This window comes from Juglans microcarpa x Juglans regia, chromosome 3D (assembly GCF_004785595.1).
Source record: "Juglans microcarpa x Juglans regia isolate MS1-56 chromosome 3D, Jm3101_v1.0, whole genome shotgun sequence".
In the NCBI taxonomy this organism is placed as follows: domain Eukaryota; kingdom Viridiplantae; phylum Streptophyta; class Magnoliopsida; order Fagales; family Juglandaceae; genus Juglans; species Juglans microcarpa x Juglans regia.
The window spans coordinates 1,191,785-1,216,271 of record NC_054598.1 but is presented as its reverse complement, the minus strand read 5'-3'; the positions used below and the strand labels follow the sequence as shown (position 1 = coordinate 1,216,271).

Here is a 24,487-nt window from a genome sequence, read left to right as displayed (position 1 = left end):
TTGTATAAAAGTATTCACGCAAAGAATACTTTTCAAAGTATAATATATCCGGATAAATTAAAAGATTAAAGATTACTTTTTTTAGGGTAATGAAGATCCTGATCCGAAAAGGAAAAAAAAAAAAAGATGTACGAAGTTACTTAATTCCTAGTTTTTTGGATATTTAAGGCAAGGAAAGAACGTCATAAAAAAAGGAAAATAAGTGACTATCATTTATTTAAAATGGAAGGGGTACTCTTTCTGTGTAATGGAAAAAATATATATATACAGTACAACTTTTTACTTTTATTCCATTATGATAAGTTAAGTATTCCATTATGAAAGCGTTATTGTATCTGTATTCACCAATATGGCTAGCTAAATGCCCCTGCTAATTTGCAATTAGTTCGAGGACCACCATGCAACCTGCTGAAAAATCTCATTCCCTATATAAATCGGAGACCCGCTCCGTACTGGTCTATTGCACAAAACAACCGAAACAAATTAAAGAAAAGCAAAGCACAAGATAGCCATGGCTCACCACATTTTCTTCCTCTCTTTTCTAGTGATCCTAGCAGCCATTGAAGGCATCTATGCGGTTGAGTACTACAAAGTCACAAATACTGCTGGGAACACTCCTGGCGGGACTCGCTTCAATAATGATATTGGATCTGTGTACAGTGGGCAAACATTGGCTTCTGCTACAAATTTCATATTTGGAATTTTCCAGCAGAACAATACTGTAGCAGACAGAAAGAACGTGCACAAAGTGACCTTGTTTATCGATGACATGGATGGAGTCGCATATACTAGCAACAACGAGATCCACGTTAGTGCGAGATACATCAATGGCTATTCGGGCAATGTGAAAAATGAAATCACCGGAGTGCTTTACCACGAAATGACTCATATATGGCAATGGAATGGTAACGGGCAGGCTCCGGGAGGATTAATTGAAGGAATTGCTGATTTTGTGAGGTTGAAGGCAGGGTACGTGCCAAGCTACTGGGTGCAGCCTGGAGAAGGTGATAGATGGGACCAAGGCTACGATGTTACGGCTAGGTTTTTAGATTATTGCAATAGTCTTAGAAATGGATTTGTGGCTGATTTGAATAAGAAAATGAGGAGTGGTTATAATGCTAATTATTTTGTCGATCTGCTCGGCAAGTCTGTTGATATGCTATGGAGTGACTACCAAGCCAAGTATATTGGAAATGCTGTGTACTGCCTCGTCAACATAAAGTATGTAATAGGATAAATAAAAGTGTTTTAGCAGCTTATTGTTAATTATCATGCCTTCTTCTTCGCATTTCTTTCTGGTTTTTTTCAACTCATCCAAGTGGGCTGGGGATGGGGACCTGCCCCGCTAGATTCAGAGCATCCGTATAGGCTTCACTTTGTACTCCGTTTATGTTCAAATCATTCAAAAGGAACTCCATAAAAGGGATATTGTCGCTTTCCCGATGTAAAGCTTCGACCGGAGCCAGAACTCCTTTTTCATCAATGAGTTTTAGTTCAAACTTCAAATTCCAACAAAAAAAAAAAAAAAAAAAACAGAATTGGTCAAAATGTCCATGCATGCATGCATGCCTGCATATATTAATGTTCCGTGCCAAGAAGATCGAATTATGGGTTAGCTAAATTGTAATTAATGACGTAGTACTGCATATGTGTACACTACATATCTTAAATGTTTCAGCCTAATTATCTCTTTGTACTTACGTACAGACACTATAATGACCAGCTATATATATTGCCAAAAAATACATGTCATTATGCCAAAGTTTACTATTATTGGTACTTTTCTTTTTTGAATAATACTATTATTGGTACTTGAATAGCAGTCAGCAACCACAATAAAAGTATTTGAAAAATTCTGCTTGCAATCGAGCTGCGGCACCCACGTGTCATCGCGATCGGACGTGGCAGTATGAGAAACGACGTTGTTCTAATTTGAGAAGAGTAGTCTAAGACTCTGCCCCCATCGAAGCCCTTCATCTAAGTTCCACTGAAACCTTTCGTCTTCTCCCCATCAAAACCGCCATCTCCACGACGTCAGAAGCCATCCCTATCGTCTTCTCCCCATCAAAAGCCCCATCCCCATCGTCTTCTTCTTCTCCATTAAAGTCACCACCTCACAAAGCCACAGCCGACGAAGCTCCTATCGTCTTCTCCATAGTCAGCTTGTGTCTTCTCCACGAACGCACGAACACACACAAATCATGATAACTTTTAATCCCACAATCTAAATCTCAGTCCAGATGCTTACCCAAATTTTTCCAAAATTCAAACGGAACAGAGCATAACAAACCCACCCAACCCAAATGCACAGATCGTATAAATTACACAAATTTCCTTGCCGATTTATACCAAAAACATAAAAATAACCCACAATTGAAAGAATCCAAAAGTCAGCAATGACAATGAGATTTGGGGTGGAATGGCTCTGTTAATTTCAATTCTCAGAATAGCAGCAACTTGCAAGAATGGCTCCTCGAGAAGATGAACTTTTGGGATTTGGGGTGGAGTCTTTTTTATAAAGGTATGAGCATTGGAGCACAGGAACAACATTGCAAGAGCTAGAATCAGTACATGACATACAAGAGTAAGTAGTGATATTCAAGCAATTCAAAAAAGATCCAGATTGCAATAGCTCCATCGAGGACCTTTGCAAGCATCTCCATGAGAGATCAAGAGATTTTCTCCCAAGCAAAAATAATTAAGAAATGGGAAATAAGAACTTTAGGAATTAAGGATCCAAACCCTTGAACATTTTTTAGGGTCTGGTTGAATCTTGAGTCTAAACTTGTTGCAGTGTTGTCTTTCTTCTACTAATTTTCTTCGCCTATTTTTTTTTTAATAATATCCTCTATTTGTGATCTTGCAGATTCTGAAAAAAAAAAAAAAAAAAACATCGTTCAACTGCCAATAAACCATAAAAGAGAGAAATTGAGAGAGAGTTTTGTTGGACTAGCAGCAAGTTATGCAATTCTTGAGAGAGAAAGAAGAAAAGTCTGGGCAAAGAAAAAAAGTCTGGTTTCGCTCTAATGCATCCAACCCAGCCGCAGATTTCGTTTTTGGTTTTCCCTCATTTCTGTCATTTTTTTAATATTATTGGACTGACGTGGCAGTCAGCAGATGCCGCGGCGGGGACTCATCTCGGTTGTCCCTAGAATTTTTGAAAATATTTTAGGGTCCAATCTTAATTGTGTAGTTCTCTAAAGAGGTTATTTACAAGCTGTAACCTTTGAAGTACTTCTAAGAGGCGCGTAATCTGGTTTAATTTTGTCGAGTTTTTTTTTTCTTTTTTTTTTCCAAAATATCATATATATATATATGTATGTGTATATATATATATATATATATATATATATACACACACACACCAGCAAAACCAAATCGTGTCGTCCGTCCTGGCTAAAATTTAGGATAATGATAGATTTACTATTCTTTTTATTTTTTTAAAATTTAAAATTATTTATTTTTATTTAATGATTAAGGAAGTGACTATCAATAAATTTGTATATTTTTTAATTTTTTTAATGATTAAAGATGTTAAAAAAATACTTAAAAAAATAAAATAATAGAAAAAATAAAATTTTTAAATACATTATAAAATATTAAATAGATAATAGTAGGTTGTAAGCTTATCCTCAAATTTATTACCAGACGATATTACTTGCAATTCTAGAAGCTGCGAGTTGCAATAGTTCGACACGGCAAGTCTGGGTTAGCTAAAAGACGAAGCTGGTCAACTCTAACGATGGCTTGACTAAGACCGAAGATGTGACTATTTGAGACCAGCAATTCTTCTATATGCAATCGCCAGCGCGGAACTGCCACGTCAGCTGATAATTATATTAAAAAAAAACCGAGTGAGTGAAATATGCAAGGAAAAATGGAGGGGAAGTAAAAAGAAGCAAAAAAAGAAGAAGCAAAAAGCGGGAACCGAAATGAATATCTCATTCCCGAGCATCGTCTTCGAGTTTTCTTCTCCCGACCGAGCTTCGTCTTCGACTCATCTTGTCCCGAAAATCTCATCTTGTTTGGAGCTTCATCTTCTCCCCTGAGCTTCATCTCCTTCAAAATTTTGCACAAGTGCGTGCGTCCAGAGGTAAATGGGAAGGAGACATACTCACCACTCACCGAGAGAGGATGAGAGGCGCGATGGGACAGTGAGCTCGGCAGTGATCGACGGTGGTGAGCACGGCGGCATGGCACAAGAAGACAGCCAAGAAGGGTGGATGAGGGCTGGGCTTTCGTGGCGGCGTGAAATCCCATGGCTGGCTGCATCAGTGGCCTACATGCAATGGCCATGTGATGGTTATTTGCATGGTGGCAGTGTCACTAGGGGTTAAGAAGGTAGGTTGTTCCAGTTCCATGTACACTTCATCCTCCTTCGTTGCGGGACATAAAAATAAGGCTCTGAAGTGGTGCATCCTCCAGGTTGTGGCCGTGCGTGGCTAAGGGAAAGTGTTTAGTACATGTTCAACTTACTCTGTTCTTAGTTATGAAAACAGGGGATGGTTGGGGAGTGAGCGGAGACGGGTGGTACTAGGCTGTCCGTGGAGGCTGTGCTAGTGTGGTTTTTTTTTTTCTTTTCCCTGTGAGCCACAATAGTCAAGTCTTCATCAACGTGGGTCTTCGAGAAGGAGAAGATTCGGCAAATGGGGAAAATAAGGCTTTGTGGCATGAAGAGGAAACAGACTTGCAAAACTTGAGGAGACAAAAATAGATCTTGATGAGGAAACTCAGAGGATCAGAGGAGATGCAGAGATCCAGAAGCTCAGAGGAGACGCGGAGATGGAGTAGATCAGAGGAGACGAAGATGGAGATGGAGATGATCAGTTTCAGAGGAGGAAGGATACGAAGAGATTAGAACGAGAAGGAGAAGGGGAAGGAGGGAGGGAAACGCTTCGTGGGAGAAAACTCTGCATCTGGACTACGGGGAATTGTCATCACAGAAACAAAACGAATCATTCCATTATTTGAAATGAAACGAACCATTTCATTAAGCCTCCAGCTAGGACACGGTTACGCACTGGTTCCCCCAAGCCGGTTGCATTCAGCATTTTACTTAAGACTAGGCTTACTTTGAATAATGAGATCTGTAAAATAGCAGTGAAGTTTAAGTTAAAATATTTTATAAAATTTAAGAAATGAGATAAAAAAAATTAAATAAAAAAAATTATAAATTTAAATATTATTAAACTATAAATTTTTAATATTATTTTTTAAAAAAAATTTAAAAAGAATGTAATGATTAGGTAATGATTGAAAGGTAGTGATGGGGCTACCCATTCACTATTCGAGTAGATTTCAAGTTTTTTTTTTTTTATCATTTTATTTTAAATATTTTTTTAACATTCTTAATCATTAACAAAAAATTAAAAAAATATATAACTTTACTAATACTCACTTCCTTAATCATTAAGTAAAATAAAAAATTAAATACAAATTAAATACAAATTAAGTAATAAATGAGTAGTAGTAGGTAGTAACCCTATCATTATTCATGATTGAATTAAAAAGTTAAAATTTTAAAATTAAAAAATATTTATATTTATATTGTTTAACTATTGAGATCAGATATGATGATATAAAAGGAGAACATCTTACAATCTAGACGGAGGCTAATTCTTATAATATTCTACGTGTTCATATTGAATATAAACAGTAGCCACTAAAGTCTCCATGGACCATCCAGATGTGAAGATTTCAACAACTGAATCATATAGTCTAGTCATGGACAAATTTTCCACAACCCAATTGCTATTTCATCTTTTGGATTTATAGGTAGAAGAATAGTCTGCATCAAGTTGACGTACGGCATATCACCAATTCACCAGCAAGGATTGTAATCCACAAACTTTTTGCGGAAAAAAAATTAAGCTATGCACAATGCCTTCAATGTTAACAAACTTTGGTTTTCAACTTTCCAAAAATAATGTTTTAGCTTTGCTAGGGTTTTTTTCTTCTCCTCTTTACTGCTAGGGCTTCACATAGGTTGCATGGTGCCGTCAATGTCTTGCCGCCTCCGGCAGGACATCCTTAGTCATTTGCGGACCTTGTTTTTGCTGTACCGCAACCTTTATTGGAGATGGATAATTCCTTTCCGACAATCTTATAAGATCATTGATGATGAAATTTATTTCAAGTTCATTGTGAATGAAATTAAAAAAACTTCTCAGCCATTCTAGTTTTTGATGGTGCTTAAGTTCCTCCGGCAGCGGCCATCCTTAGACCCATTAGAGCCTTCATCCACAGCCGTTATAAGGATATCTTCTAGCAAAACATGATCAGTGTAGACAATATAAAAACTGAGCTTAATTGTTTATCGATGACTATATTAATGGATGAAGTCGCACGCGTATACTGTCAAGACTCGGAAATGAGTCGCGTACGTTGGGCAACGTCTGAGAATTGTACTTATGGCAGTTTTCTTACTATTATTTTAAGCTGTTCGAAAATTAATAATCTCGATCGGACCAACAACGTACTAATTCTGAACTCCAAAAAAAATGGTCAAAATGTCCATGCCCATTACCTGCAGATATTAATGTTCCGTGCCAAGAAGAATTATGGGTTAGCTAAATTGTAATAATTAATGTGTACTTAATGTTAACCATGATATTCAAACTCAACAGGTCAAGTCTATCCAATCTATTGATTCCGAAAATATAGATAATAGATAAACTTAGTTGTATATTTGAATTACTTTATATCAAGCTTATATCTTTCTGTTTTGCACTTGTATATATCTTATCTTGTGAAGTTCTATAAATATATGATACACACTCATCATCTGGTATCACTTTGAACCAGAATTCTCAATTATCTAACTTGGTACCAGCGCCCTTATTGGCTTACACCACTTAGATCCTTATGGCCCCCCCCCCACACGTCTCCGCTGCTACATTCACCATTCCAAACATCACTTCCTTAGTCTCTGTTAAGTTAGATGGAGGCAATTATCTCTATTGGACTACTCAGTTTGTACCTGTGCTGCGTAGCCATGATCTAATGAGTATTGTGGATGGCTCTGAGCCATGTCCCTCACAGTTTGTCCCTGATAATGAAGGCAAACCAACTTCTGCCATTAACACTGATTATTTGTTATGGCAGAAGAAGGATCAATTCATTTTGGCATGGATAAATGCCACCTTACAGAGAAGGTTTTGTCTACTATTTATGGACAAAATACATCTCGTCAAGTCAGGACCACCTTGGCAACCAGATTTGCACCTCATTCTCGATCCAGAATTTCTCACCTTAAAAGACAACTCCAAACATTGAACCAATGCAACAAGTCATGCACTGACTATCTCCTCAATGCCAAAAGCTGGTCTGACCAACTTACTACTGTAGGTAAACCAGTTGATGAGGAAGATCTGATTTCCTATGTTGTTGGGGGTTTAATCCATCATATCACCCCTTTATCACCTCCCTCAGCTTTGCCACCCGTGAGTCTTCCATTACATTTGAAGATTTTCAAACAAAACTCCTCAATTATGAGCAACTTCTTGACACTCAACAGAAACTTGTCCCACCAGAAACCAGCCAAATGGCCTTATTCTCTCACAAATCTAAGCCTCCTTTCCATAACAAAAAACCCAGACAGTTTCATACTAGCAAACCATTCAATGGTCTTTGACAGTCCATTGCTACATCTTCTGCTGCCCAGTCAACAGGTAAAAACTCCAACACTAGTCAATTCTTCTCTAATAATCGACTTCCTTGCCAGATTTGTGGCAAAACAAGTCATCAAACCCTTGATTGTTATCATTGAATGGACTACTCATACCAAGGGAGACACCCCCTCTCAATTGGCTACCATGGTTGCACATATACATGTAATGTAGGAAGATGAACAACCTTGGTTCCTTGATAGTGGCGCTAATAATCATGTCACCTCTGCATTGGAAAATTTGACTTTACAACAGCAACCATATCAAGGCCCTACTCAAGTAACTGTTGGTAATGGTGGAGGTTTGTTTTTAATCATACTGGTTCCTCTCTCATCAAAACAAACAATCAATCCTTTATGTTATCCAACATCTTACACTGTCAAAATGCTTCCTCTAATATACTGTCTACTCAGTGCCTATGTCAAGATAACAATTGCTATTTTGTACTTACTGCCTCTTCTTTTGTTGTGAAGGACATGCAGACCAACAAAGTCCTCCTTCAAGGCCCGAGTGAAGTAGGCCCATTTATCTTCAGCACATTCAATCCAATAAGAAGAAGCCACATTCAGCTCTCAGTTTTACATTCATTGCTTTCCTAGGCATTACAACACCTGTTCAAACTTGGCATTCCAAACTAGGCCATCCTTCAGAGTCTACTATCTGCCACCTCACTCATGATTCCCTTATTTCTATCTCTGGTTCACACAAACTACATCATGTTTGTGAATTTTGTCAAATGGCAAAAAGCCATAAATTCCCCTTTCCAGATTCCCTCCATAAGTCTAGCCATCATCTTGAACTTATTCACTCTGATGTATGGACCTCTCCTATAATGTCAATCAATGGCTGTAAATATTATGTTTTATTTGTTGATGATTTTTCTCGATTTTCATGGATGTTCCCTCTTAAACAGAAATCAGATGTTGCACTTTGTTTCATCAAATTTAAATGCCTGGTTGAGAATCTCTTCTCTTATAAAATTAAGCAACTTCAAATAGACAATGTTGGAGAATATCTCTCTCATGCCTTTAAAACATTCTTAGATACCCATGGCATCCTCCATCGCCTCACATGCCCACATACCTCTAAGCGAAATGGAATATCTGAAAGAAAACATAGACATCTCACAGAAACTAGCCTAACTCTCCTAGCTCAATCTCATTTACCCTCTGAACATTGGGTTGATGCCTTTTTGACAGCAACTTACATTGTTAATCGAATGCCTACATCTGTCCTTCATAATGCTTTCCCTTACTTCTGCCTTTTTCAAAAACAACCTGATTACTCACTCCTCAAAACATTTGGCTGTGCCTGCTTCCCACTCCTTCGACCATACTCTTCTCATAAACTGTCCTTTAGAAGTAAGTAATGTATCTTTCTTGGATATGCTGCAAACCATAAAGGTTATAGATGTCTTGATATTCAAACTGGTCGAATATACATTTCTCGCCATGTAGTGTTTGATGAAACCAAGTTTCCTGCTGCCCATATACAACCTACATCTTTTCTTAATAATACCACTCCAGCTGCCCCTCTCATATTTTCTACTCCCTTGCCTACTACCACTCAAGCCTTGGAGGACACTTCATTGGACTCTGCTGCTCCCATCACAACAGGTATGTCTCTTCACTACCCTTAGATTCTCCTCCGTTCTCCTCTCATACTAATACTATTTTTGCAGCTCCCACTCAGATTGAGTCTCCCTCCCCAACCTTACCTTTCCCAAACAACAACCTCTCCTCTCCCCTTCCCTTTCCATCTCTACAACCATCTGAACTATTATCCAATTCCCTCACTCCTTTCCCACCTCTACAAATCATTACAGGATAGCAGACCAACTCTCTCAAACCCAAACAATTCCCTGACTATCATCTCTATTACTCCTCAAAACACCCTATCTCAGCCCTCTCATCCACCCTTCTTCCAAATGAACCACGCACTTACCAACAAGCATCTAAGAATGCTAATTGGCAGGCAGCTATGCAACATGAATTCAATGCCCTTCTTCAAAATAAGACTTGGATCTTGATATGGAATTGACTTTCATGAGACCTTTAGTGGCTAAAGGCTTTGATCAAGAATATGGAGTTGACTTTCATGATACCTTCAGTCTTGTTATAAAACCTGCTATAATTAGGCTTGTGCTTGCTTTGGTAGTTCATCATAACTGGGTAATCCAACAGCTAGACATTTCTAATGCCTTCTTATTTGGCTACCTATAAGAGGAAGTATATATGGAACAACCCAAGGGGTTTGAGGACAGCCAATATCCCACTCCTGTATGCAAGCTACAAAAGTCTCTTTATGGCTTGAAACAAGCTCCTTGAGCTTGGTTCCATCACCTTTCACAATGTCTACTTGAACTTGGTTTTACTGGCTCTAATGTTGACACCTCTTTATTTTATCTCTATAGACCCTCTATTACCATATTCATATTAATATATGTTGATGATATTTTGGTTATTAGCAATTCTACTGCTGTAGTTTCAGCTCTTCTACATCAACTCAGCACCGAGTTTGCAGTTAAAGATTTGGGAGCACTATCATACTTTCTAGGTATTCAGGTTCACAGAAACTAGATTCTCTTCATATGCATCAAGGCAAGTACATCTTGGACCTCCTTCATGACACCAACATGGTTGGTGCTAAGCCAGTAGCAACACCATGCACCTCAGGTGAAAAATTATCCAAGCATACTAGTGATCCACTTCCTGATCCTTCAGTCTATCGCCATATTGTTGGAGCTTTGCAATACTGCACTTTAACTCGACTGGATATTGCTTATAGTGTCAACCAGTTATGCCAGTTTCTACACTGCCCCACCTCTGTCCATCTCACTGCAACCAAGAGAGTCCTTCGATATCTAAAGGGTATACTTGACTTTGGTCTCCATTACAGCAAATGATCTTTAGCTCTTCATGGCTTCTGTGACTCAAATTGGGCAGGAAGCCCAGATGATCGTAAATCCACTACCGGATACTACATCTTTGTAGGTCCATGCCTCATTTCTTGGACAACCAAGAAACAACCAGTGATTGCTAGATCCAGCACGGAGACTGAATACATGTCCATAGCACTTGCTGTTACTGAACTCTACTGGGTTCAAATGCTCTTCAAAGAGCTTGGTCTTCCTCTTCATTCACCTCAATGTCTCTGGGTAGACAACATAAGTGCACTCTCACTTTCCTCCAACCCTGTCTTTCATGCAAGGACAAAACACATAGAGGTGGACTACCACTTTATACGAGAGAAGATTTTCAACCGTGACATCATTGCAAGATAGATCTCCACTACTTCCCAACCGTCAGATATCTTCACAAAAGGCTTAACTTCATCCAGATTTAGTTTGTTACGTGACAAGCTCATGGTTCGATCTCTCACCATTGGCTTGCAGGGGCTGTTAACCATGATATTCAAACTCAACAGATCAAGTCTATCCAATCTATTGATTCCGAAGATATAGATAATAGATAAACTTAGTTGTATATTTGAATTACTTTGTATCAGGCTTATCTCTTTCTGTATTGCACTTGTATATATCTTGTCTTGTGAAGTCCTATAAATATATAATACACACTCATCATCTGGTATCACTTTGAACCAGAATTCTCAATTATCTAACTCTTAACACTACGCATCTTAAAAGTTTCAGCCTAATTATCTCTTTGTACTTACTTACACACACTAAATGACCAGCTATATATATATATATATAGTTGAGGATCTATTCATGCCAATCTTTTTTTTATTAAAAAGAAAAACAACAAAGAAATTAAGAAAAAAAAAACTCCAAGCATGTCATGCTGCCAAAGGTTACTCTTCCCACCACTCCACCAAAATAATTTAGGTTTCGTTTGTTTTCAGGAAATATCTCATCTCATCTCACCTCATTTCATAATTACAACTTTTTCAAATCTCTACATAAAATAAAATAAACAATTCAACTTTTTCAAATCTTAAAATAAAAATAATATTATTTAATTTTTTAACTTTAATCTCAACTCATCTTATCTTATCTCTGAAAACAAACGAGCCCTTAATTGTACATGAATAGTAGTCAGCAACCACAATAAAAATATTTTGGGGTCCAATCTTAATCATGTTAATGTTCTCCGAAGAGGTCGTGTACAAGCTGTAACCTTTGAAGTACTTCTAATTCAAATTATCAGTCTGGTTCATTTTTGATGAGTTTTTTTTTTTTTTTTTCCAAATTATCATATATTACCAAATCGTGTAACCAGACAATATTATTTGCAATTCTAGAAGCTGCGAGCTGCGACAGTTCGACACGGCAAGTCTGGGTCAGCTAAAAGACGCAGCCGTTCAACTTTAACGATGGCTTGACTATTTAAGACCGAAGACGTAACTATTTAAGAGCAGGCTTCGTTTGGATAATATGGAATAAGATAATATCTTAATAACAATGAAAGAGAAATGATATTTGCAGGAAGAGTACGTAATTGTTGTAATTTTTTTTTTAAAAATTAAATACGAGATGCTACGTATCATTTAGAGTTTTTAAAGTGTTGCGTAAGCCTTGCGTTTAGAGTTTTTCAAACAGTAGCCACTAAAATCTCCATCGAGATGTGAAGATTTCAACAACTGAATCGTATTGTCCTGTGACTCCTGTCACGGACAAAATGTTCACAACCCAATTTCTATCGGTTTCTTTGAATTGAGAGATGAATTGAGATAATTTATGAATAATGATAAAATTTATGAATTAAAATTTATGAATAATTTGAAAAATACCTTCAGAACCGATTTTAGTATAGTTTTAAAGGTGCAAATATCTTTATTAATAAAAATTGACATCAGTAATAATATTTATTCTTTTATTATCTTTATAATTTTTGTGTACCAGCAATATGGCTTCGTTTGTTTTCAAGAAACATCTCATCTCATCTCATTTTATCATTACAACTTTTTCAAATCTCCACACAAAATAAAATAAATAATTTAACTTTTTTAAATTCTAAAATAAAAATAATATTAACAAATATATTTTAACAATATTTTATTCAACTTTTTAATTTTCCTCTCATTTCTGAAAACAAACTAGCCTTAAATTTAATTGTTGATTGTGATAAATTACTAACTACTTGATTTAAAAAAAAAAAAAAAAAAAAAACGTAAACGTCATAACGAGGACAAGTCATACTAACTAGTCTGCATGGATGTAGCTTCCGCGCGCGGAGCTTCCAAGTTGTAACGTCCAATAAAAATTCAAAGTAATAACTAAATATCACAAGGCTACGGTCAGTCTATGCCGGAGAAAAATGAACATTATTGTTGAAATTTATAACTAGTAAATTAAGTACGGAACCAAATGATCATCGATCGGCCAACCCTATAATATATAAGCAGTACTAGACCAAGAACATAATTGGAAGGCACCTCAATCGTATGCCCAAATACATAATAGCTGAAACCATGGCGGCTCAACTCTCTCTCATCTTTCTTTCCTCTCTTCTACTCCTAGCACCCGCCCTGCATAGTACCCAAGCGGTGGAGTTCATTGTCAGTAACCGGGCCGAAACAACCCCAGGCGGCGTCACTTTCAATAATCAACTTGGCGTCGAGTATACGAGACAAACAATGGAGTCCGCCTCCAACTTCATCTGGAACATTTTCCAACAAAGCAACGAGGCTGACAGGAAGAGCGTCCAGCGTGTGCCCCTGTTCGTCGATGACATGGAACCGGGCAAAATTGCTTACACTAACATCAGCAATGGAAATTATGAAATTCATGTTGGTGATGACTATATCCAAAGCATAAGGGGCGATATGATCAAGACCGACTTCAATGGGGTGCTTTATCATGAAATGGTGCACGTATGGCAATGGCTTGATTATGGTACAGATCGGTCTGGCAACGTAAGTGAAGGGATAGCGGATTTTGTGAGGTTGAAGGCTAATTACGTGCCTAATAGTGGCTGGGTGCAGCCAGGAGGCGGCGACCATTGGGACCAGGGCTACTCGGTGACAGCACGGTTTCTAGACTACTGCAATGATCTTAGGAATGGATTTGTGGCAGAACTCAACAAAATGATGAAAGCTGGTTATAACGATAGATACTTCGTAGATCTTCTGGGGAAGTCAGCTGATGAGCTTTGGAGTGAGTACAAGGCCAAGTATGCAGGAAATTAGACATCGATCCATAGTACGTACGTACGTACGCACGCACGCTATATATACAGCTAGCTTTTTATTTCTTTTATATACAGCTAGCTAGCTGATCATGATATAATGATATTAATTAATATGAATAAGATGATCCGATATGTATTAATGTTTATTTGATCATCATCATTTATCATGGTCGTATTAACAAAATTGATGCTCATCTGTTATGCGTGTGTGTGTGTGTGTGTGTGTGTGTGACAGCAAATATTCCATGAGCTATAAGCCTATATATAGCTTTGAATGAATTAGAATACTGATAAATATGAATATTGAATGATATATCACGGTGTGAATTACGAAATCTGTGCATCGATCGTTTTGCATATGTAATGGACAATCTATGGCGTCGATGGTTTTAATTTGGCAGGGGAAGGGATGCTGGGTCGGTTTTTGGTTTTTTTGGTCTCTTGTAGAAAAGTTTTCGTAATAACACATAAAAATTAGAGAAATATTTTAGCTACAAATTAAAATTATTATTAGTTTTAGATGAAAGTTTAAAATATTATTTTAAAATATTATTATTGTTTTGAAATTTAAAAAAGTTGAATTATTTATTATATTTTGTGCGAGAGTTTGAAAAAATTATAATGATAAGATGAAATGAAATGATAATTTTATCTCTCATCCCATATCCCAAAGATGAAAATAAGGGGGCCGGTTAGGGGCTTGTTGATCACCGAGATTAACAAATTAATAAGCTTTATCCTCCACTATCTCCATTCATATTGGTAAATAAATTTTCCAGATGAAGGATTAGTATAGTTTTTACTCTTATTTTTTGAATGTTTTCTCTTGCACCATACAGCAGCACTCTGTAAACAGATTTGCTAGTACATATACAGCTCGGTTTTTGTTTCACTAGTTAATTAAAGAAAATAAAAAGATTTAAACAAAAGCAGAGAAAATCTATAAATATCTTTTAATGGACTCACAAATTTTCCTTGATAAGACTCAGTTTAGATATCAAAACCATCTCAATTTTCATAAATATCTTTAATTGACCAATGCGACTCAGTTTGGATACCAAAACCATTTCAGCTAGCAATCGAGGTACGATAAAATTAGTCATTCAAAGCGATGCATCTATAGATTAAAAACATACACAAGAGCAGGCCGGCAAAGTATTTTGTTTGTACTGATCTTCATTGATCTCACTTGGTTTATAAATACGTATAGGGAAAAATGGACACCAACTTCCGAGTCTAGCATGCATGTCACGGATGATGATCAGCAAAGGCAGGCCAGGAGGTGAGCAGTTCTAGTACGAAAGACTAGTTCACGTAAGTTACAAGTTTACTCTAATTTCTTTTTTCTGCAGATCAAGATGATAAGAAAATTTTAGCATTAATGGCCTCTCGACCGTTAATTAAGGTCAAAACACACGCCAGAGGCTCTAGAATCTAGATTATAGTAATTCCATAATATGAACCAGACTGTAGAGTCTTTGTCCTGATCTTTGGGTCGATCAATAATTTCACAATTAGTTTTATGGTTTGTGGACGGCCGGTTTTCTAGACTACTTCAACTTCTATATCCAATTGCTAGTCACTGGATTCGTGTAAATGCATGGATGCGCGTTTGACTGATATAAGATCAGCTCGTAATTTGGATGGATGATTTTCAAAATAATGAAATGATCATAAAGAATTATGACAAGTACTCGATTTTTTATCTTTTTGGAGTTTTTAAAGAACAGAAAAGATTAAAATGCAGGGATCTCATCCATTCTCTTAAACGTAGAGTCGGATCAAATCAAATCAAGTGTTTTTATTTCTATTCCTTTTACACGATCAAAATAATTGTTTGAATAAAACTAATTAAAGCACTCCAAGTGGCTGATTATTCTCACACTTTGCGGGGTTGTACGTATTTAGAGAGATTACAGGTATATATAATAATTGGATGATCATGAGATCATTTGCAAGTTAAAAAATATGCAATATCTTGATCTCCAACTTTGAAGCTGCATTGAATTGGGCTAACCGCGTTTACGTTTGCTATTAGATTGACGGGTATTATCTAATGGGTTTGACATCGTGATGATCTTGTGGTCAATAATTCAATGCTAGCTATTCCGAACTACTACCCTACAATATTAAAAAAAAACAAAACCCTGGTTTTAGGACTGTTTCGCTTGCCTTTTCCTTCTTTTATTCTTTGGGTAAGAGTTAGACAAACCTAGACCCACCAAACCCGGTCACACATTCTTTGGGCAGGTAGAAAAAATGACTCAGCCTTGTTGTTTCTTTGAGAGGATGTAATTTTTAAAAATATAATATAAATAATTAAATTTATCTCTTATCAAATTTCTGGATAAATAATAATTTAATATGGTTGGATTATATTCTTAACAGTAATATTGTTCGATTAATGCCACGGTACAAATTAATGAGCCAAAAGCAAAACGCCTAACTTAAAACTTTAAATTATATTGCCAACAAAAGAAATTATCGTACTTGACTATAATATCATCAAAGTCAATGTTCCTTTTTTTGGGATAAACTGGTCGTCGGTGTCAATATTGTCATGCTCATAATTCGCAAGAAGTTATCCGAGGACCACATTGTAAGCTCGTTAATTAAAAGTCCCATGCATTCCCTATATAAATCACAGAGCACCAATGCATTTGTTGTGCAAAACCAACTAGAACAAAGAAAAGAAAAGAAAAGCACAAGGTGCACACAGCACAAATTACCATGGCCGCTCGCCACATTCCTTTCCTCTCCAGCTTCCTTCTGATTTTAGCAGCCATTCAAGGCATCGGTGCAGTCGACTACACCATCACTAACACTGCCAGCAACACTCCCGGCGGGGTTCGCTTCGACAACGATATTGGATCTGAATACAGCTTGCAAACATTGGCTTCTACTACGGATTTCATATGGAGGCTCTTCCAGCAAACCAACGATGCGGACAAAAAGAACGTGCAGAAAGTAAGTTTGTTCATCGACGACATGGATGGTGTCGCATATGCTAGCAACAACGAGATACACGTTAGCGCCAAATACATCAATGGCTATACAGGGGATCTAAAAAGAGAAATCACCGGAGTGCTTTACCATGAAATGACACACATATGGCAATGGAACGGTAACAATGAAACTCCCGGAGGACTGATCGAAGGAATTGCTGATTTTGTGAGGTTGAGGTCTGGGTACGCACCGGGCCACTGGGTTCAGCCTGGGCAAGGCGATAAGTGGGACCAAGGCTATGATGTTACAGCTCGATTTTTGGACTATTGCAATGATCTTAGAAATGGATTTGTGGCCGAGTTGAATAAGAAAATTATTAGTGGCTATAATGCTAATTATTTTGTTGATCTACTTGGCAAGTCTGTTGATCAGCTCTGGAGTGACTACAAAGCCAAGTATGGAAATTAAAGATTTCTGGTTAAAAGCTTATGTATAATAAATTTAAATAAAAATTGTTGTATCCTGATTTATTAATTTGGACGCACTGTTTGAATTAATAAATGTGCTTGGGTGATTGCTTAATTTTTCGGATGCATGCATGCTTGTGGCTCAAGCAATCGAGTAATTAAGATGGGATATTTTTTAAATGAAATAAAACAATTTTTATTTAAAAACTACTTTTAATGCTCATCCATTGTATTGACTTGATCGGTCAAAAGACCCGCCTTTAATTAGTTAGACTTTTTTTTACCAAGACCTGCAAGCAAACCGTCTTACCAAATCGAAGAGCATGCAGTCCATCACCGGCATGGTAAAAAAAAAAAAAAAAAAAAAAAAAAAAAAAAAATACACGACAGCCAAGTAGCCCAAAAGTTTCTTATTTAATTTGTTGCATGTAGTTTTTTGACTTCAAAATAATATATATTTTTTTAATTATTTTTCGTCCTAAACTTGCCGAACTTATCGTCCTACATTTGTTCTGATCTGAGCTGATTGGTTCCTGTTCGTTAGTGGAGACCCAACTTCATGGACACAAAAAAGCTCTAAATCCATGGAGGACGAAGAGACCGACCCTAACACAGATAAAAAGAAAAAAAATACCGCGTTTGGATTTATAGATGAAATAAAATGAATTGAAATAAATTATGAATATTAGTAAAATTTATGAATTAAAATTTGTGAATGGTAATCAGACTCAATCCAAACCGGCTCTAAAGATGAATGCCGAAAATGATTTCTCAATCAAATAAGAGCTTATGATATACATGTCATACGATTATGCTCTCCACGTTCTTCTACCTCTTGTTTATATGTTATTGTCTTTTTTATTTTTTTAATGTTTTCTCTTGCACCATACAGCAGCACTCTGTAAACAGATTTGCTAGTACATATACAGCTCAGTTTTTGTTTCACTTGTTAATTAAAGAAAATAAGAAGATTTAAACAAAAGCAAGGAAAATCTATAAGTATCTTTAATCGACCAGTAGCAGACTCGGTAGTTTTCTTGGGCTACAATAGATTATATTACTCTTTGTTGACGTTGACATTACAATGGGCATGGTAACAGTTCATTCAATACAAACATTTGCAAAATGATACTCAAGCAAACTATCATTCACCCAAAACTTTGTCAGACTAGAGTTTTTTAATGGCCGAAACAACTTCAGTAATGGCATGGAAGTTCCTCCGTTCCTTGAGAAGCAACTTCGCTACTTCAAGAGCCCGGTGTTCACAATCCGCTCGTTTCCTAGCATCAGTGATTGATTCAAAATCCTCAACATGTGCCACACCAACAATTCTCCTGTCAATCAGAAAGATGCCCCACAAATGAAACATTTAATTATTTGAGTTAAAAATGCCCAACAGATATTAGAATAAGAATCTCATTAGAGATCATAAAAGGATCAACCTTAGGGGAATTATCCCACAAGAGCAACATATGAACCCCCAATGTGCAGTATACTTGATTTTTTTTCCTCGTTGGTCGACTATCATTCTATCTAGAATCTGTAATCGGTTTTGTTACCTTATCATTTTGGCAGCACCAAATCCAAGGGTGTCATGGAACAAATCCTCCATAAATTTCTTTTGTGCAAGCTGCTGAAGCTCTGGATTGTTATATATTGCAGGAAGATATGCCTCCCCAGAACCATCCTTGTGCTCATCCCAAAGTGCAATGAATTTCTTGTGGAATAGATTCCAAACCTCTTCAATTTTCCTCAAAATCCACTCCTTATATGTCTGCAGAACAAGGTAATTAAGATATGAACATTTAAAAACAAATGAAGAATAGTTTCATGTAAGGAAACTGCAACCAATAGTTTCATTGATAAAAATAACAATTACAACGACAGCAGCAGCAACAACAATAATACATCAGTAACATGACTAAAAGGTTTTCACATTTAATGCAACCAAGAAAAAAAAAAACTTTTCTAAAGACAAAAGTCCAGGAGCAATAGATATGTACTTGAAAGCACAAGTGGATCCAAAAACAAAAACATCTGAACTCTACAACTCAAATGAATCAAAATACAATGAAAACAAGAAAAAGGCATCTATTTATAAAAGTGTGTGTCTGTATGTGAGTGCAAATATTTTTTTAATAGGTAATCAAGAAGTTTTATTCATAAAAAAGGCAAAGCCCAAGTACAGTGTGTGTAAATATATTTTATACAAAACAAGTAAATGATCATTTTCTGAAGAAAAAGGAAAGAGAATAAAAACATCACCTAAATCTAGAATGGCCTGAAACTATATCAAAACAAACACTTTAGTGATGTAAACAATCAGGACATAAAGACTATGCCATGTAAATTACTTTACTAAAAATTAGCCTCTAAACCATCAAATATATTACAACTAAATGCATTAAGAAATAAAACAAGAAGCATAGAGAAAAGACAGAGAGGAAATTAATAAATGGAGACATACTTTTCTGTCATTCACTTGATCAGCATGTCCATCTTGTGCAAAGAAAGCCAAAATCAAGTTTCCCAGAAATGCTCCAATGTCAAAACCCATAGGCCCATAAAATGCAAATTCGGAATCTATAACTTGAGTAGACTCATGAGTAACCATGATAGAATCAGTGTGGAGATCTCCGTGTACAAGTGCCTGGGCTCTTTCACAGAACCTAAAGGGAAAGCAACTCTTTGATATCATAAAATACTAAAAACAACAGAGCCACCACATGTTCTGAAAAGAAAGTAAATGAAAGGAGGTACAATACTTGGATTTCAACTCAGCAACTTCAATTTTCAAAATATTATCCTCCCGAAGAGCCTCAGCATCACCATCAAGATAAGGGGAAGTCCAACGGTTATATTCAGAAACCTTGTACGGGTCAGAAAAAACCACCTGCTCGGTGAGCCTGCACATCTCCACATTCCCGCAAAATTTAGCAACTGCATATAAGCAAGCAATAGCATGTGTAAGACTACGAGACAGATCATATACATACGAATCGACATTATAGGTACAGCACCAATAAAACTCACCTAATCATAACATAAATCATGCTCTAAAGACAGTGGGTGTGGGAAAAGAATTCACAGAACGGGCACGTAGGTAAAATAAGACAAGGCTATCCACTTTAATCAACTTTTACAGACTAAAGTTCAAACTAACCTCTAGACAACCTAATGTTGCCCACCTGGCATGCAATAAAAAATGGGTCAGAGGTAGCAAGACTATTCTCAACCTTATCAATCTTAAATCAACCAATTGGTACAGTTCAAAGCCCTCATAATTAAAAAAATTGATCAGCACCTTGGAAAACATCAAGTTAAACCTTCACATGAAAGTTACTTTGCAATGTGTAAACCACAATTAGTCACACAATTAAATATATCCCTGAAAGATATTGTCGTATTGGTAAACAAATACACAAAAATTTGAAGACAGACTAATAGAAAACCTTCCAATTCCAATATATCTTCTTAACTATGCATTGTCAGGATAACACCTCAAAATGAAAATATGAATCCATAGTAGAAAAAGTATGTGAAACCTCAAAGGCAATAGACATTTCAAATCAGCACATACCAGCATGTTTGTGATCCGTGGTGGTACGATAAAGAAGGGATGTGAAATAAAGAGTCCTTGCCATGTATTCTGACATGTGTTCTGCCAGAAAGGGGTACTCAATCCCAGCAATCAATCCTTTTCTCAGGATTATATGTGGAGGCTCCAAGTAGCGCATGCCAATCAAAGACATAGTACGATCAAAATGGTAAACTTCAGGCACATGCTCTGGACTAAATTGACCATGCTCTCTCAGAGCTAGTGCCTCAAAATATGCCCGTTCCTTCGTCATAGGCCAAGATTCCCCTATACAACGTATATATGGAAGAGCCTGCACAATCATGCAACCAAGAATTTGATCATCGCACATGGAGGGATCTAATTATACACGTTGACTACAAGAAAACAACAAAAACATAGCAGGTAAGTCTTTTAATAATTATGAAGTCTGTAACATTAAGGCGCCAGAATGTGAGAGAATTGAGATTGTATGAGATATTTTTCAGTTTGCTACGATTCATTAAGGTTGAACTAGACCAACTGACAGTAGAACAATATGCTATAACCTTTATTATGTAATTCAATGTGTTTCATAGGAGTAAAATAATTCTACGTCATAATGTAGAGATACAAATTCAAGGTTCTGTGTCTACAAAACTGGAAGGGGTCAAATGGACTGGATTATGACGGAAGAGCTTTTGATTAAGGTTGCGTTTGGATGTTAAAATGAGTTGAGTTGAGTTGAGATGATAAAATATTGTTAGAATATTATTCTTTAATATTATTATTATTTTGGGATTTAAAAAAATTGAATTGTTTATTATATTTTGTATTGGAATTTGAAAAAGTTGTAATGATGAGTTGAGATGAGTTGGGATGAATTGATGATCCAAACGAAGCCTAAGTGGGAAGTGAAATTACCTTAGAAGAAGAAAAATGCTTGTTGCAAGTGCTTGGTGCAAACGGTGTGCACACGTGGCTGACGTGGAGACACTTGATAAGAGAGAGACCGAGCTGATGAGAGAGATGAGAGAGAGCTGAAGAGAGGGCGAGACCGAGCTAATGAGAGAGAGAGAGCTGATGAGAGAGAAAGACCGAGCTGATGAGAGAGGAAGAATTCATTTTAAATCTGACGTGGTATGGACAACTGCACGCCAGTTGTATCTACCGACTGTATATAGAAGAAATAGTAGGGTGCTTTATTCACTATTCTGCATCAAACCCGTTTCCAATATTCTTTTTTTATACTAGTTTCTGTTCTAGGGCTGTAAATGAACCAGTCTGTTTGATAGCCCACTCGGTACTCGCTTGGTTAAACTTGAATCGAACTCAACTCGTGAAAAAAAAAAACTCGTTCGTGAAAGTAGATATCCGCTCGATTTGTAAATGACACATACCCGACAAAACTCGACTTGACTCGGCTAAGACTCGTTAAGGCCCGCTTGTTTATGCTCAAGTCGACTCGTTAGCTTGACTCGATTAAAACTCATTCATATATTGATAAATATATATATACACATATATATATACATATATATATAAACGCATACCACTTTTATAATTAAATATATAATATATAATTTAATTACTTATGTCTATATAGTGAATATATTTCATAAGTATATTTTATAATTTGTAAAATAATTAGTCGATAAAGTTTAATAATTTCATACATTATACGTGTGAACCATATATGAAATAGATATATGCTATCATATTAAGTCTATGTATTAATAATATATGTAGGCGTATAATATATTGTTATTTTGGATAAATATCATCTAGTTAAATATTCATTATTTATAAATTTTTAAAATTTTATAATTCAATAGAGATTGTACTTGTTGGTTATATAAATTCAATATTAGATTTTTTATTTAATTTATTAATTATTAAATTTTATTCAAAAAATAAACAATTCGAGCTCTAGCTCGAGTTGAAAGTTTATCACGTCGAGCTCGAACAAAGAATAAAAAAAAAAACTCGAGCTTAGACTCAAGCTCGGGCTCAAGTATTTTAAGTCGAGTTGAGCTCGGCAAGCCAAAGATCGGCTTGGCTCGGCTCAATTACAGCCTTATTCTGCTCAGTATCTACAGTAAATGAAATCTGATATACCAAGACCCCAGTTCGTCGAAAACTAGTACTTATTATTGAATCCAAATGGGCCCAAACATCCGGGCTCGTTTGTATTGTGAGATGAGATAAAATGATTTTAGATGAGTTAAATAAAATATTATTATAATATTATTTTTTAATATTATTATTATTTTAGAATTTGAACAAATTGAATTATTTATTATATTTTATATAAGAATTTAATAAAATTGTAAAGATAAAATGAGATGAGATAAAATTAGATAAATTGAGAGTGTTTATCCAAACGGGCAATCAGTTGTCAAAACGCGCACATGTATTAGCAAAGCGATACTACTATGCTGTCTGAGTAGCACCGTTCGGTATTATCACTAGTTGTAAAATTAATTTTTTTTTATTTACATATTTTTTAATATATTTAAATATTTTTAAAAAATAAAAAAATATATCAATACATTTAAAATTACTTTCTTTATGTAAAAAAAAAAAACCGAACGGTCAAACCGAACGGTATAGTTTGGGCGGCATAGGAGAGTTTACGATTAGCAAACTAGTACTTGTTATTGAATCCAAAGGGGCCCAAATAATCTACCGAAATTTATACCAATTATATATACACAGCATGACAAATGAAATGTTCTCCTATACATAAGGGACAAAAAATATCAAATTCCAGAAAAATGAAAACCTGTTTGATGACTAGAGAACCGGCGGGGCCGAGGACGATGTAGAGAAAATTGAGGTTACCACCTCCGACCTCTTTAATATTGACGTCATCGAGGTTACTTCCGAGCTTAGAGAAGAGGGAGGGTACGGACTTTATATATTCCATCATGGACTTCTCGTCCAGCGGCTTGAACTCCGAGAAAGCCATTGGGAGAGGTGGTGGGCGAAACCCTGGGATCTGTGGGGCTTAAGAATGGCAAGTGGGTGAGGTTTTTGGAAGAGGTGTGATTCCTGGCTAATTGGATTGGTGAAAGGAAATAATGATAGAAGTCGTGCGGTTAGCACAATTTATTTTTTATTTTTGTATTTTTTTAATATTTTTAAAAGATATAAAAAATACATTAATATATAAAAAATTAATTTTTTAATCATTAAATAAAAAAATTAAAAATTAAATAAAATATATAAACAGTAAAAATAAGAAAATAAACTCATTAACATTTTCCACAATGATAGGCGTGGAGACTGGAGAGTACGACTTTTGTCTTTGAGAAAAAAGAACAAACAGAAAAAGGATACATTGAACTTGGTCGTTTATATATAGGACCATTCGAAACATGTGTTCAAGGCAACCCCCGGGGTTGTGATGGGAGGAGCCCCGTTCTCTGAGATCCTAAAATATCCAAAACAGTCGATTAAAGAGTATTCTCGTTACTCGTTAGCTTGCAAATTTATTTTTAAAATTTAATTAATATCATATTTGTTATATTTATTTATTCTATTTAAATTTAATCTCCACATTAAATTAATTATTTACTCTCTATATAATAATAAAATATTATTAATTTAATAATTTTTTTTATTTAATTTATTTTTTTCACATTTTATAATTCTACCAATTTAATATTAATAATAATTATATTCTAATTAAATTGA

At 35.9% G+C, this 24,487-nt stretch overlaps 4 protein-coding genes across 4 annotated transcripts; 3 read left to right on the top strand and 1 right to left on the bottom strand.

The window, feature by feature from the left end:
- Window positions 1-458: 458 nt before the first annotated feature.
- On the top strand, window positions 459-17,248 carry LOC121254939. Its single transcript, XM_041155180.1, has 2 exons — window positions 459-1,174; window positions 17,213-17,248. Exons 1-2 carry the CDS (start codon window positions 512-514, stop codon window positions 17,231-17,233), a joined length of 684 nt encoding a protein of 227 aa, XP_041011114.1. The 5' UTR covers window positions 459-511; the 3' UTR covers window positions 17,234-17,248.
- On the top strand, window positions 13,040-13,965 carry LOC121254938. The gene has a single exon (XM_041155179.1). It carries the CDS (start codon window positions 13,074-13,076, stop codon window positions 13,815-13,817), a length of 744 nt encoding a protein of 247 aa, XP_041011113.1. The 5' UTR covers window positions 13,040-13,073; the 3' UTR covers window positions 13,818-13,965.
- Window positions 16,470-17,233, top strand: LOC121254940. The gene has a single exon (XM_041155181.1). The coding sequence runs from the start codon at window positions 16,550-16,552 to the stop codon at window positions 17,231-17,233; it is 684 nt and encodes a 227-aa protein (XP_041011115.1). The 5' UTR covers window positions 16,470-16,549.
- Window positions 17,249-18,299: 1,051 nt separating the features above from the next.
- LOC121254934 (methylthioribose kinase-like) lies at window positions 18,300-23,864 on the bottom strand. The gene is made up of 6 exons (XM_041155175.1): window positions 23,574-23,864; window positions 20,813-21,122; window positions 19,998-20,172; window positions 19,700-19,901; window positions 18,792-19,006; window positions 18,300-18,566 (listed from the first exon to the last, which is right to left on the bottom strand). The coding sequence occupies exons 1-6, from the start codon at window positions 23,757-23,759 to the stop codon at window positions 18,401-18,403; spliced, it is 1,254 nt and encodes a 417-aa protein (XP_041011109.1). The 5' UTR covers window positions 23,760-23,864; the 3' UTR covers window positions 18,300-18,400.
- Window positions 23,865-24,487: the final 623 nt, after the last annotated feature.

Coding starts and splice junctions, on each gene's coding strand:
- LOC121254939 (XM_041155180.1), top strand. CDS start 512: ATGGCTCACCACATTTTCTTCCTCTCTTTTCTAGTGATCCTAGCAGCC. Junction 1,175..17,212: donor ATATGCTATGGAGTGACTAC/CAAGCCAAGTAT, acceptor TGGAGTGACTAC/AAAGCCAAGTATGGAAATTA.
- LOC121254938 (XM_041155179.1), top strand. CDS start 13,074: ATGCCCAAATACATAATAGCTGAAACCATGGCGGCTCAACTCTCTCTC.
- LOC121254940 (XM_041155181.1), top strand. CDS start 16,550: ATGGCCGCTCGCCACATTCCTTTCCTCTCCAGCTTCCTTCTGATTTTA.
- LOC121254934 (XM_041155175.1), bottom strand. CDS start 23,759: ATGGCTTTCTCGGAGTTCAAGCCGCTGGACGAGAAGTCCATGATGGAA. Junction 21,123..23,573: donor GTTCTCTAGTCATCAAACAG/GTTTTCATTTTT, acceptor ATGATTGTGCAG/GCTCTTCCATATATACGTTG. Junction 18,567..18,791: donor GGTGCTGCCAAAATGATAAG/GTAACAAAACCG, acceptor TCTGATTGACAG/GAGAATTGTTGGTGTGGCAC.